The 15,322-nt window shown below is 39.8% G+C and overlaps 1 protein-coding gene across 3 annotated transcripts; it reads left to right on the top strand.

Moving 5' to 3' along the window:
• Positions 1-47: 47 nt before the first annotated feature.
• Positions 48-14,743, top strand: immp1l (inner mitochondrial membrane peptidase subunit 1). 3 transcript variants are annotated; one of them, XM_053322458.1, is made up of 7 exons: positions 1,834-1,883; positions 2,391-2,466; positions 7,784-7,894; positions 7,994-8,082; positions 8,248-8,374; positions 13,849-13,959; positions 14,619-14,734. In XM_053322458.1, the coding sequence occupies exons 2-7, from the start codon at positions 2,464-2,466 to the stop codon at positions 14,703-14,705; spliced, it is 528 nt and encodes a 175-aa protein (XP_053178433.1). In that variant the 5' UTR covers positions 1,834-1,883; positions 2,391-2,463; the 3' UTR covers positions 14,706-14,734. The 3 variants fall into 3 exon arrangements, with proteins under 3 accessions (XP_053178440.1, XP_053178433.1, XP_053178425.1); XM_053322465.1 differs by lacking the exons at positions 1,834-1,883; positions 2,391-2,466 and adding an exon at positions 48-103; XM_053322450.1 differs by lacking the exon at positions 1,834-1,883 and having other exon boundaries at positions 2,447-2,466; positions 14,619-14,743.
• Positions 14,744-15,322: the final 579 nt, after the last annotated feature.

Raw genomic sequence — 15,322 nt, 5'->3', positions numbered from 1 at the left:
AATGAGGGCAGCGATTGTTGTGGGGCCAGCTGTTGAAGCTGTCAGGAGGAAGGTCCAGTTGTGATAACTACATGGTCGGAGCATTGAATCCGTCATTAAGCAGGTGAGTAAAATTCTCCTGATCATCTAAGTTAGCTGCTGTCGCCTGATAGCTATATTTTCCTGCCGTCTGCAAACAGCGCATGTACGTTCAACAATAACCAGAAGTTATTCGATGCTTGGTTTTGTGCAGCTGTGACCTTGTTGGTTTTCATTGCATAACATGACAGAGCCAGAGTATTGTTTGACAAAACCTGCTCTTTCATTTCCAATCACAGCAGTCACAGCACATGTTTATTTTAGTTAGCAGAATAGAATTGGCAACAATCAAACCTGTTTATCTATGCATGACACATGGTCACTAACTTTACGTACCTAATGCTAATGACTGATCTAATGGGAGGCTATTCTATTCTTGTATACTGCTGTTATAGACTAGAACCCTTATTGTGGATGTAAATGAGGAGAACACAGTACTCAGATCCTTTACACAAATAAAAGCTGAAAAACCACAATGTAAAAAAACCCAACTCTATTATAATTAAAAGCCCTGCATTTAAAAGTGTAATTATAAGTTTGCTTAAGGTATTAAAAATAACATTAATAGTTGTGTAGAAAATCCACCACAGTGATTGGTGTATTACATATGTTTATTAAAGTGCATTATTAATACTAATGAATCAATGTGTAAGCAGCATTTTACTGATTAGTTTGAACAACCTTGTATACACTTAGATAGTTTAGTCTACTTTTTCCCAACGTAGGGGCCCGGCCCCACCAGAGGGTCCCGTGCTGAATATGTAGGATGGTGAGATGATTAGTGGGAGATTAAAGGAGAAGAAGAAACTAAGTCCTGCTATATATTTGAATTTATTTTTCAGAATTCAGAATATTGGAGAATTGTATATTTTGGGCCTTGAATAAAATGAAACCATGTGAGACATAGAGGAGGAATGCCTCTTTGTAGGAACTGTTAACAACTCACAATGTCTGAAACCTAAGCACACTGATTTTATAGAAGAGCTCACAAGACAAAAAGGTTCGGAACTACTGGTTGAATCTTTAACAATATCTTGTTTATACACATATACATTCATCATGTGGTATTTTATGTATAAGTAAATAATGTTTAATCTGAAAAGTAACTAAACCTGTCAAATGATTGCACACTATCCATCCAACACTTAACATCCATGGACAGTCCTGCACCTTACTACATCTCTATCTCACTTAATTATCTAATGTATATTTGAGCTAGTGTAATAAGTTGCTGTACATAAGGTAGCCTTTAATTCTATGTGAGTAAAGCAAGGTTATATTTATACTTCATGGGATGTCCAAATGAAATCTTAATTAAATATCCAGTTATCACAATATACCACAGATTATTTTTGGCATTTTTACCTTTATTTGATAGTGGAAAGTGCAGAGAGACATCAAATAGGGTTAAATACACTATACAGTATAGCTGCATTGATATTTTGTTCTCTTTCTATTCTTTCCATATCATTCAATCTTTGCCAAGGCATGGCCTTTGTAAAGACAGAACAAATTAATCTGTCAAAGTCTATCTCATAACTTATATCCTAAGGTCATAGTAAGTCTTATGTCATGTCATGTAATGGGATAAATAGGTCATGGATCTCAGTTGCATCATAATATGGGGCGGCTTCATGTGTCTGCTCTACAAGTCAATATATAGTATGTATGTTGTGGTTGTATACACTTTAGTCATTCATAAGTTGACACTGAATGTCACTATGTGTCACTTCCCCCAATCACATTCAGCTTGGAGAGCTCGGCACGGCAGGTGTAAAAGAGAGGGGAGGAATTCTCCCATCACTGTAAGTGTAGGTTGGAAGCCACTGCAGTTTAGAAATAGTTATGAAAACATTTTGTGGTGAGCAAGAGCACTTTCTGATTTTCATTTACAGTTTTAAAGTTCTGAGTAATGATCACAGCCTAATCAAATGCAGAAGCAGTCCAGAAATGTATAGCAAACATACTATTGTATCTAGTATATGTTGTTAAGAATATTAGAAATACTGAATTTGCAGTTGGCAAAATGCAAACACTGTATCAAGTATTACAACAATAGAATCCATTCAAAATAGTTGAGCACATTGTGACTGCCTTTCTGTCATCTGTAACAGTAACAAAAGCACAATGCTTTGAATACATATGTGAATTTGTAAAGGACGTTAGGTACTAAATATAACTTTAACACTAAATGTAACTCTGGTCAGCAGCTAATAGGCCTTTTCACAGAAGACATTTTGTCATATCATAAGCACAGAATTAAATCATAGAATTAATTATGTCTGAATTCTATTTTGTTGCTTTAATTTTAGGGTCCTGGTATACTGGATATTGGATCGCTGCAGCACTGTCGTGAGACACTAGAATGGGACTGAGCCATCGATAATGGTATTAGTAACACCTGTGCTCTCCCTACTATGACATTTTTTGAGAACATGGTATCAGTATCAGATTAGGTAAAGAACTGGTAGGGGAGAGGCCAGTTAATTTTGGAGAATGTCCACTATTGGAACTGGTTGACTGCTGGGTGATCAGTGTAATTCTTAAGACAGCTGTAAAAAAAAATCTCTCTGTGGCAGAGAGAGGCCAGAGGCAGCACAAGATCACAGGATACTGTAAGGCTCCAGAGGAAGCCCAACTGCTCACTTTACAAATGCTCTCAGCAGAGGCAGTCCTCCTGTTTTGACAGCACTGTTGAGATTTATATGTCCTGACAGGAGACCAAGGGAATATATCATGACTGACAACACTGGGCATTGTGGAAAGCCTATATGAGACAAATAAGATGCACTGACTGACCTGCATCTCAGAAAGGAAGAGGGCCTGCTTCAGCTGTGCAACGTGCAGGGTGTGTGCGTACATTGCTGTGGAAACTTCTCCACATCCTCTGCACTGTGCCAGTCACCTAATTTCCAATTCTCTTGAATCCCAATTTAACCTTTGGACTTTGTAGCACAATTCAGTGTGAGGCAGTATAAACAGAGCTGCCTAATTTTACAAAAATAACATAATTTTCCTTCTTTTTCAATGTGTCATCTGTGCATGTGTGTTTTTATGCTGTGTTTTTGTCAGTTTTATCAGTCATTGTATCTGATTGAACTATATAATGGCAGCAGTCATAACATGTCAGACCTTTCCTGGTCAGACTGTTTTGGTTTCTTCACTCTAATTCTGCCATCAGTGTGGAGCTCCGAGAAGAGGTAGACTTCTTGTGTCCGGGGGATGCAAGATTATCATCAGCATGCCCCATATTTGTTTTGTTAGCATTGAAAACAAAGTAATATTCCAAGGGGAAAAGAACAATAAGCGTTAAGATAGGCTTTGTACACAGCTAATTTTGTCTAAGGATTTGACTTTTTCCATTTAATCAACATCCCATATTGTTTGGATTGCTATGGTTGCCTGAGATTTTTTTGCGCATGTTGCTAAAATGCAGAAGGCCATATTTAGCTTGACCTACAGGATAAATATCATAAAGAAAATGACATAATACATGCTCATGTCAAATAAAGACATCCCTTTCTTAAAAATCATAGGTTTACATTTAGGTTGAGGTGTCTGTCATTAGCTAATATTAAAACATATCAGGCTTTGTCATGAGCTGGTCAAAGCAGAACACTGACTCCTTTGTGAATCTGACACAACACCAGATAAGATCTCTCAACTCTCTCAGTGCCAGGCCAGCACCACATATATGCATGTGGTCAGTACAATAAGGCTTAGTGGCTAGTTTTCCATTCTATGTAATTGGCTGGGGACTCTGTCAACCCACACTTCCTTTCAATTCATAGCAGTTGTATTCATATCACTTGGCTATTATTTACTCCAGCTGACCCATTGATTGTAGGTTTAAACCCTCAGCTTCTCAAATAGTAACCTCGCTCAGCTGTTTCATGGCTGTGTTGCCGTTAGCAACATTGAAAAGAGCAATATGGAGATCAGTCGCTTCAATTAAGCCTCTGATAGAAGGGAGACCTAAGAGAGACTGGGGCTAGACATACATCTCTGTGACTGAGACTTTTACATCTGTCACTCTCCATCCAGCCAGGTGTCTGTGTTTAAATCAACAGGATTATCTCTGATTGGACTGATAGTTGAAACAGACCCCCCCCAGTTGCCAAACCTGCTCCATTTTATAGCTCACATTAAGATCAAATCAAGCTATGCGCAACAGGACTTAAACCCTACCCTCCTCTGCCTTCTGCTGCCCAGAAGAAGACATCAGAGGTGGGATTCGTCCCCTCTCTGGTGCTGCCTGCTTCTCCAGACTCCCTTCCATCTGGGATCCTCAGGGAGAAGAAGAATATCTGACAAGGGGCTTGTAAGCCTCTTAGCCCCCCTGTTGCCCAGCTCTCTCTCAGCCCATGTTTTCCTAATTTAGTTGTGTAAGGAGTCCACTGCAAGGCCCTTGTGTGCTGTTTGGATTGAGATTCTCTTTGTGGGTCTAATAGACTGGCCATGTATATCAATTAACACTATTCAGCCAATGGCAGATTCAAATCTCCAGAGACCAGTAGCTGTAATTCTTATTTGAAAATTTCCATATGGACTCAATAAGTTACTACTTTGGTCTGCTTGTATTTGCTTCACTTTCACTTAATGGTTTTTTGTTTTTCTGTTTTTTTGTTAGCTGAGTTTCCATTCAGATATTAAATTAACAAAACTCGAGAATAGCAAATTACAATTTTTAATTCTTATTTGAAGCAGAATGTTGGTCATTATATAGCTTACACTACATTAGTAATGGAGTTTTTATGAAGTCAATGATTAACACTAGCAAAAGTTATCTTTCTTCTACGACCTTAAAAATGTCTTGTCGCACTGGCCACCAATCCTAATTATATGGCAATGTCTTTAACACATAAAATTTGCCAAAGTCATTTCATTGTTTTCATTCTGAGGAAGCATCCCATTTGCTTACAGAAAAGAACAATTACAACTTTCCAGTGCTTTTGAGAGACCATTTTCTCATGGATGTGTCTGTCATAGTGATGTTCAGGAAGCCTCTTTATTCATGTCAACCCTGCAGATGACAGAAATATACCTCATTCAGGTTTTTTTTTATCTCAAATTGTGCACTGAAAATGCTTTTGACAGCTGGGTGGATGCAGTTGATAGGCAATCATGCTACTGCTGTATTTTATGCTCATGACTGAAAAAATCAGTTTTTTTCATTCATCTCCTTGCGATTGCTGTGCTCTGAGGGAATGGCACTCCCACGGTAAGAGGATCACAGAGTTAAACACACAATGAGGTGTTTCTATCAGCAGCTATTCATTTGGGATCCCCCTCTTTTCCCCACTGTAGCACTGTGTTGTGACCATGGGAGGCCGGTGGCCACAGATGGTTCTGAGAGGGCTGCGCTGACTTTCTTTGTTTTCCCATGAACATATTTGGCCTGTAATCCTGGATTAACAGAGAGACTTTGTGTTAATTTACAGCTGTAATACAGCATTCAATTAATGTTGGTACTCCCCAACGCACACATGCACTGGGTATTAGGGACAAGAGATAGTGTGTGCTGTCTGACTCTTTGCTCGGGGGAATTAGAGGTAATAGAGATCCAATCAGCTGTCTCTGTGGATGTCCACCTCATACTGAATCACAAAGGAGTCACTGCAGCTCACATATACACTTTGTATGAAACACATAGGTAATGCTATTGTCTGTGCACATTCACACCACATCACACCACATGCGCACATACAAACACACACTATCAATGACAGAGGGTGCCTCAGAAAACCAGGCGGTTGCATATGGACTCTCTTGATATCAGTCACTGGCCGTGTGATCTTGTTATGCAAAGTCCCTTAATCCCTACCTATGATGAATGCACACTGGAATGGAGGGGGGCTGAAACAGAGATATGAAGGCAGCTGTACGGGAGGCTGTCCACTGTGCTTTGCGAATGAGTGCTAGCAAAGATTCCTGATCCCCAGCCTAGCAGAAGAAGGAGCACATTTGAGATCATGTCTGAGAGTGCATTACAGTACTGCAGTGAGAGAGACACTGGTGGAGGAAGCTGAGCACAAGACAAATAGAGCTGAACATGACGCTTTAGTGCAGACCTGAGATTCACATTAACCTTTAGACCACTTGCTTCCCAACAGAGGAATTATAGGGCCAGAGGTGTTATTGTACCAGCTGGGGGAGGACTGAGTTTATAGTTCCTGTGGAACAGAACAAGACATCGGAGCAAGCTGCGGCTGGAAAGGGGCACTTCATTTGGGCCCTGTGCTGAGAATATATGTGCCCCCTTCACCTGTTTGAATGCCGTCATTCGATGTGGCGGCAAAAAGCACAGGGTTGCCAGGGGTGATCAGGGAACAGAGGGAAGAGCACAGTAGCAGCACACAGGGAGGTGAAAGGATGGAGTTGGTGTTTTTGGATCAGAAAGGATGGTGAATGGGCCAAAGAGACAAATCATGCTAGGGATGGAGGAATAGATAGAAGATTTAATAGGTGGAATATAGTTGGCATGAATGAGAAAGTAGTGTGTGTGTGTGTGTGTGTGTGTGTGTGTGTGTGTGTGTGTGTGTGTGTGTGTGTGTGTGTGTGTGTGTGTGTCTGTGTGTCTGTGTGTGTGTGTGTGTGTGTGTGTGTGTGTGTGAAGAGTGGAGGGGGATAATGGGATTAGGGGTAACACCTTTGGCAGGGCTGGGACAGCCACCTGACACCCGGTCTGTTGGGGACCTGGGGAGAGAAGGGGATGGAGGTGGTGGTGCAAGGGAGAAATTGGGGGTCTAATCCGTGTCCATCTTTGGGAAGTCATTCCCAGAGCTCTGAGGATTTGGGGTTTTGGTTTCCGCTCTGCTTGTTTTGGTTAATAATACCCTGGGAGGGAGAGAAGACATGGAGAGAGAAAGGGGGAAAGACACAGAAGGAATAGAGGAGATGGAGAAAAGAGATTTCTTTACCCTGTGGTGGACTTGCCAGACAGCAGGCAAAGCTTAAAATATTTGAAGTGCAGTCTAACCTCCAAGCGAAGCAGCATCTATTCTTTTTTAAACATACAGTTTCAATCTATCGGTTAATATGCATGTGTACGCACGGTGCGTGACAGTGTGTAAAGATTGACTTACTTTCTTCTGTCCATCCAGCAGGTTTGAGTAAAAGTCAATAACCTGAGTGTGGCAGGGATGTTTGCTCAGAAGACACATGGATAGCACTTGTGTGTGTTTGTGGGACGCAGTGTTTGCAGGGCAGGTGGATGGGTGCTGATGGTGTCTTTGTGTTTCTATGGTGCTGACAGAAGTTGATAAACGCTCTAATGATTGTGGTGGTAGTGGAGACATCGCAGTGTCAGGGACTAGCTTCAGACAGTTCAGGGCTGCTTGGCTGAAAGTGTCACAGCTTCTGTGTTTGTCCGTCACCTGAGAGTGAGGTGTTGATTGGTCCATCCTACAAAGGATCAAAGTTCAGGGCAGTTTTCTGGTGTGAACTGGCTGCTGAGCCTCTGAGAATGAAACACCATGGAGAGTGCCATCTGAGTAGTAGGCCAACTGTGACAACCTTGTCCACACCTTTAAAAATTAAACCCTGAATGTCTTTTGTTTTTAGAAACCCTGCAAAGCACATAAGCCTACCATAAATGGATGTAACGCTGAATCATTTTCTCACCACCCAATGTGTGAAGCATTTGACTATTACTGTCTGTATATTATTGTTGTACCCTAACCTATGGCTCTGTTTTGCACTGCAGACGGAGATGTTCCGCCGTGTGCTTGGGAAGACGTTGGGGTTTGTGGGCTATACTGTCCAGTATGGCTGCATTGCACATTGTGCCTTTGAATACATTGGAGAATTTGTGGTGGTTGGTGTTATAAAGTTCATAGACTGATTACATTTTTCTCAAATTATATGAACTCATCTGTATATGACATAATTGTTCTTTTCTTTGTTTGTTTTTCAGTGTTCTGGTCCATCTATGGAACCCACTATTGTCAACTATGATGTAGTTTTCTCTGAGAGGATGAGTCGTCATCTTTGCAAAATACAAAAGTGGGTCCCAGTCAGTACATTCATATGCTGCAAGCAAAAAGAAGACATAGCAGCCATGTTGGAATATGTATACACAATTTATATTTTATTGTTTTGATATTGTCTGAGAATGAACACACCCAGAAATGTTACAAATGAAGTGTTTGTGTTTATATTTTCTTTCAGAGGTGATGTAGTTATTGCAAAAAGTCCATTTGACCCAAATATCAACGTTTGTAAAAGAGTAATTGGGTTGGAGGGTGACAAGATCTGCACAAGTGGCCCACTAGATCTTTTCAAGACCCACACATATGTGAGTATGTTTACATCATACATAACCTATATCTGTTGGTGCTTTAAGCTGCCTTTCTTATACATTCTGTGATTACCTGTTTTACCAAGTCAGGTAGTTCTACAGTTTGACTTCCAATAACTTCAATTCAGAGAGTCTCTTTGGAAGAAAAGAAGGTTAAAAGGATACAGGGAAATACCAAATGAATGAAGGATTTGTTCACAACAAAACATTTGATAGTTTGTTTCACCCTAAAATGACAAATAGAATCTCTATGTATAATGAAAAACTGTCTCCCAGTTTGTTGTTGGTTTTCTTTGTGTGTGTGTACCGCAGTCTATAGACTTTCATAGTTGTTTACGTTTTCAACTGCACACATCCATTTTGTGTCATTGGTCAAAATATCAGCTTTTGACAACACCTATATTTCCTCAGAGCAGTGATAAAACCAGAGAGTGAGCAGGGGTTCTGCTGGTGAAACCACTGTCATTGCTTTTCTATTACTACTCTCCCCAACGCCCACAGCTCAGGCCTGCAATCTCTCTGAAGCCTGTTAGAGTTAGTGCCAGCCGAGTGGACAGACTGATGGGTGGGCGGAGGTGTGTGTGTGTGAGTGTGTGTGTGTGTGTGTGTATATACATACTTCTGCAAACCAAAGGTTGCGTTTATGTTGCATGTTTTTGAATTTATTGTGTATTTTATAGACTATGGGCAGACTGTTGGATGGGTTCAGCGAAGCATAGCATACGGCCAGAAAGTGTCATTCAGCAAATGAAATGGGAAATAAAGGGGTTTCCTGTTCTACTAGCTTCACCTCGACATACAGAGAACTGAACTTGTAATAGGTGACATCATTTGTGTTGTGATTCATAATCTCAGGACATAGTGGCAGGATGCAGCTTGCCACTAGGTGGAGAACTACTATATTTAGGTTGGTCATCAATTTTAGCATAATGCTCATTGACTTCCACTCATTTTGGATGCTCTTTTACTGTCATTCACTTATGTTTGGCTGCTGCTTATGCTGGTCAATAGATGGTAATATCTTGGTAGTAGTGGTAATGATTCAGGTCACTTTACAAATCTTCAAATCTTTCCACTCCTACATCCTGTTTTTAATGTCCACTTAGTACCATTCAGTATCACAGGGATCTGCTTTATACCAATTATGAATATGGTATGATGCACCTGCATATATAATAGGGATCCATAAATTAGGCTTTCTGAGACTGCTTTTGAGGGTTTTTTGCTAAATGATGATCTCTGGTTTTAAACCATGTAGCTTAATCCAAAAGTAAAAACTTTCATTTTGTTAAATATAAGAGAGGCTTTATCTGATTTAATGAATAAAACTGATACATGAATCACTATTTTTGGATTGCAGCTAATCAACATTTAGGTTTGACAATACATTATTTTTTAATGTATCATTTAATACAAATACTTCTGTTCAATCAAGACATTGTAGGTGGAACGGTTCAACATGATTTTGGTTTAGATACTATTGAACATGCAATGCTGTGGTTGTTGAGCTGAGAAGATTTTCCATTTTTTTGGTCACACCTCTTCTCAATCTGAAAAGCACTGTTGTGCTTGTTTTTTTGTCATACATACTGCTAAAAATGAACCTAAATTGGTAATGTTAAAGCCTCAAATATTACATATTTATCAAAATATATGCTACAATAAACAGAAAACAGAAAATTGCTTCATTTGAAACTGTAAATCCTGACACTGATTGCCCATTGAATTAACCAAGGATCTTTATGTTCATTTTATCTAATTTTGCAAAATGATTACTTTCCAAACAAAGTCAAAGTAATTCTGAGCCAAAAACTTGATCTAACCCTCCAACTTAATCCTTACCTTACTACCATAAATACTTTATTCACCAGCACAACAGATAAAATACAGTACCTAAAATGTCTTAGTTGTGTGGTAGCTGGCAGAGATTCTGCTTGATATGCAGTAGGAATGGAGAGACACAGAGAAAAGAGCATCTGTTGATGATTTTTGTGTTTTGGAGTGGGGAAAATGTGACTGTAATTTTCTTGAAGATTCCCCCCCTTTGAAACTGTCATCATTTGCATGCATAAGCAGGTTATCTTGAGCCTTGTTTTTGTCACTGGTGTGATGTTGTCAACAGCTTTGCCTACATTTTGGGAAATATGGCTATACTTGGGATTGGTTGTTTAAACTGTTGCTGTTGTCAGCTTGACAAAAAACAGATAGCAAGCTACTTTTTACTAAGCTAATTGTCACTAGGTATGTTTTTTTCAATTTCATACGGCCTAATATACTGTGTGCTTTGCCCCAGTAATTTTTTAACACCCAGGAGCATAATCGCTGGCTTTGCGTGACAACATTTGAGGTAACTGAGAAATACCCGCTGCTCACATAAATGTTTGTCCTCCCTCAGGGATTTTTTTCCCCCTGAGGATGTGTATGTGTTTGTGTCTAACTATTAGGATGTGTGAGGCATTATGGGATGGATCTGTAAAGATGAATTTTAGAAGGCGGTCTGTCATCACCTCCTTTTTTTTGTTCTCACAGACGGGCAGATCCTCTCCACCCTCAGAGATCCAGCAGCAGACTAATTGCCCTGTCACCTTTTAGGAATCATTTGTGTCTGACCTATTGTGTCAAAACAGTGACACTTGATCCCTAATTTGAGATGTGTTGCACCTTTCATGCATTGAAACAAGATCGGATGATGATAAACAATAACAGTGAAAATAGCAGTTAAATAGCAAGAAATAAAATAGCAAGAAATGAGAGAACAAATTAAGAAACAAAAATGTTTTCATCACATTAAATTAATGTCCCAATTAAAGATAGGTCTTCAATTTCTTGTCCTAGCAAGTTTGCTGTTCTCACCAGATATCTTCAATGGAAGAAAAATAAAGTGAAGTAAAACAACTTTACAATTAAGCAGAGAGAGAGTAATGTGATCTCTTTTTTGTATTTATCAAAATCCTGCATCATTCTGAAATAAAAGTAATAAAAAGAAGATCATTGAAGACCATTTAAAAGAGTGCAATAATCAAAGTAGTTTGTAATAAAAGTGTGAATCAATATATAATTTTGAATTAAAACATTCAAATTTTGGCACTGTTCCTTAGATGAAAAAATAATGTTTTGGCAACCATGTTAAAATGGCAAATCAAATTAAGATCAGAGTCTAAAATCCCTCCCAAAACTGTAACATGTTTTAATTTGCTTGGACAGACTAACAAACACTGACTTTACAGGTCATAGTTGTATATCCTCAGCATAACTGATATTTTACATTATGTTTCTAATTATGTTTCCTAGAATGCTTCCTTGAGGAACACCGTATTGAATGTCAGATACATGTGACACAAAGTCACCTAATCTAACAAAGTCAATAAGCCTGAATCTGTTTCTGCTGAACATAACTCACCACCTCAATCATGTTAACATAATGAGCACCATAATAGTGTAGCTGTTAAACAACACACCTCCATAGTGAGGAGAGCTCCAGTTTCAGTGCTTGTCAACATGTCCCTGACAGGTACACAATGCCTGATGTCAACTCAGCCTACATCCACAGGACGTGTGCAGTCTCTGCCTTTCATAATACCAGAACCGCCAGCAGAGCTGATCAAAGTGACTGCAAATCTAAATATTACCACACAGTTTTGGGCCTATGTGTGTGTGTTTGGAAATCTGTGTGTTGCTGCTGTTTGCGTCAGGTGCTTGAAATAGCAGTTATCTTTGGAAAAGAAAAGCAGAATTGGGGATGGTGCATTATCTGGTTACACCTCTGCTTCACAGTGATCTGGGGTTAATTCATAGCTTTGCCTTTGACTTACTGTGGGTTTCTTTTTTTGTTCACACACCTGCGACTTGCAAGGTGATATGCATAAGCTTTCAGCCTTGTGCTGGCCACAGTATTACTGGTCAGGTTTCAGACCTCTTCACTTTCTCACTTACCACCGCCTGGTTGAAAGTAATATTGACATAACCTTAAAGTAATATTGCCCTTGGTCAGGCTTGGGTTTAATAAGAGTTCAATCAAAGTGCTGTATTCTGTTGTTAGAGATTTATTGGCTCTCTTAGGGATTTGACTGTGGCCAGATCATAAACAGAACTGAAGAGATGTTAAGGCAGCCGATGAAAAGTTTCTTCCTTTTTAAGAAATTAGGTGTGTGTTGAGGCTGTCCCTTTTTTGGTGGTTTCACCAAATTCAGAACAGAAATCTTGAAATGTCATAATCAAACCTCTAGGTCTCCTGGATAAGTACAAGGAAGATGGTGTGTTGTTTTTAAATGGAAGATCAGGAGAAACAGGGGGTTTTGGTTTGGCAGATGACAAACGGTGGTGTTTCTTTTTTCTGTGCTTGGGAGCCAGCATATGTTACCATGTTAATGAGGTGTAATGGTGGGAATCCAGCATGCTGACATATGGTTCTCAGATGACTCCTTTAATGATATTCATTTGTGTCGTCGTTATTCAGTGAGTTGTTTACCTCATGTTAGGTCAACATGTCACTGGCTCCTGATTATGTCACATCATCTGTCTCAATTATCGAATATGAAACGAAACGCAGCATCTCACAGTAGGACTGAAGACTCCAATCGGAGAAGCCGGGTGATGGGAATTAGGAGTACAAGCAGAGGTGAAGAAGTGACGTCACCTCAGTGTAGATAATATTCTTTCTTTTTCACGTTCTCTTCTTTCTTCCAGAGGACTTTTGCCGTTAAAAAGTTAGGCAACACAAAAATAGACTCGCAGATTTTGATGCCCATTATGACAATATAATGTGTTGTTGATCCTGTCTGCACATATAGGGGGGACAGCGCACTTAATTAGGGCCTTGACAAGCCTACTCTCGTAAAGTGATGAGATTAATCATAATTGGTGTCACTGTGAATTACACCCTGCTTGGATGACCGCCCCACTGGCAGGTCGGACCGCGGTGGAGACCCTTGGACACTGCTGCTAGCCGCAGCCTGGCCCTCCCTCTCTCTTTCTTTCAATCTCTCTCTGTCTCTCTCTCTCTCTCTTGCTCTCTCTCTCGCTCTCTCTCTCTCTCCTTCTCTCTCTGTCCCTCTCTCTGTCTCTGTCTCTCTATCCCTCTCTCTCTACCCAGCTATCTCAGGCCCCTCTCTGGCTTTGCCCTCCCTGGGTAAGAGGGGCGCAGATCTCAGCCAACAGCCTAATGACCCCGTTTGAAGTTGTTCTAAATCCCTCCCGACCCTGCCTGTTACCCATGACCCTTCTCCTAAGACGGTATGGGGTTAAAGAGGGACAGTCAGGTTGACGTTAAGATAGGCTGAGGAGGAAGGGATGGCAACTTGCTGGGGGTTTGGGGGTGGCGTTAAGGTAGATCACTTCATAATAGATAAAATTTCTTTTACATGCTAAAAAGGTTAAGTTTTGCTAAGATTATCTTTCTGTTTGACTCGTTTGTCGTTCAATCATTTTTTGACCTCTTTCTACATGTCTGTGGTGTTTTTTTCCCTTTCTAGGTTCCAAAAGGCCACGTATGGCTTGAAGGAGATAACCTTAGAAATTCCACTGACTCAAGGAGCTATGGCCCAATTCCCTATGCCCTCATCCGAGGGCGTGTTTGCTTAAAGGTAACTTACAAGGTGGACTATATGTAGGTATACATATATTATGTATACCTACATAAAGACTGAGTGCATTCACATTATGGAATTTAAGATGTGTTCTTCTGCAAAATCAGGAAACTAGTTTTGATTAAGTTCCTCCAATATGGATACTGTAAACGTAGGTGTTGAGCTCCTGATCAAGCCACTCATGATTTTTTTTTTTCGTAGACTGATTTTTGAATAGTCCAGTATGGTCATTTGAAGCACAGTTTGAAAGATATGAGTCAGTTGGAAGTTCAAAGCAAGTGTGTCTGATTGACCAAAGCCTGGACAACATATTGTCTAGCTTTTCATTCTGCTGTGTTGTCATGTCACTAGATGTCATAGCAACCACGACCCTGGAAACAGGTCAACCAACCTTCTGTCCATCTGATTGGACAGCGGCACTCCACTGGAGGCCCTATTACGACAGCTGATGAAATAACAAGATCTTTTATGAAGTCATACACATCATTAAAAGCCATATTAGCAAATGTGTCCAGGAAGTAAAGTTGTCACAGTAACAATGATGAAGTGTCTTGCATAATGAATGGAGGTCCTTTATTTATTTATTTTTATATGTGACTCCTACATTATCTTTCTTTTAACCGCTTCTTTCTCTGTGCCCTTTGTCCTTTGTACAGCTCTGGCCACCACATAGTTTTGGGACCCTCAGCGAAAGCCCAACCAGACAGATCATTAAAACTCAGAATGACTCAGACTCAGATTGACTCATCCAATTTGTATGTACCATTTGATACTTGGATTTTGATCATTTTTGAATAAAAATATTTTATTTAAAAAGGTAGTTATTTGCCTACCTTTTATTTCAACAGGTTAGGTTAATCAAGCTCAGACTTAATATTTCAAAGGTTTGTTTTTGTTTTTTGTTTTTTTGAGAAAAACAACACAATATGTCTTGGTTAATTTTTCCTGTTTCCTGTTGACTGACATGGCCTTTTGGTCTGTGTCTTATGGTGTGTTGGCTGTAACTGTGTAGCACTACAGGAAGAGCATTGCGTGAGCGGCGAGTAAAGCTGTGTCTCTGTGGAACTGCTAATGGCAGTGAGTGGGCAAAGGAAAAGATGACATGGTTTATGTTGGGGATAAATGGGGTAATAAGACACACAAATAATTAAACTTCAGATAAATTAATTAGAGACCAAATCATATCTAAAAGTTCATACACATGCATAGCTACTTGGTTTATTACTAGTTATTGAGGTTGAATTTAAATGGTAACCTGAACCACATAATTCAGGATGTCTGTCGTTGTGCTTTAAACACAGATAACTGTCTGAGTATACAGACTATAACCTCAGAAGATATATGTCTCATTCTTTAAAAA

This window comes from Scomber japonicus, chromosome 1 (genome assembly GCF_027409825.1).
Source record: "Scomber japonicus isolate fScoJap1 chromosome 1, fScoJap1.pri, whole genome shotgun sequence".
Lineage (NCBI taxonomy): Eukaryota > Metazoa > Chordata > Actinopteri > Scombriformes > Scombridae > Scomber > Scomber japonicus.
The sequence above is the reverse complement of the archived record's forward strand: the minus strand, read 5'-3'. Positions and strand labels throughout refer to the sequence as shown.

Coding starts and splice junctions, on each gene's coding strand:
- immp1l (XM_053322450.1), top strand. Junction 7,895..7,993: donor ACATTGGAGAATTTGTGGTG/GTTGGTGTTATA, acceptor TTTGTTTTTCAG/TGTTCTGGTCCATCTATGGA. Junction 13,960..14,618: donor GAGGGCGTGTTTGCTTAAAG/GTAACTTACAAG, acceptor TCCTTTGTACAG/CTCTGGCCACCACATAGTTT.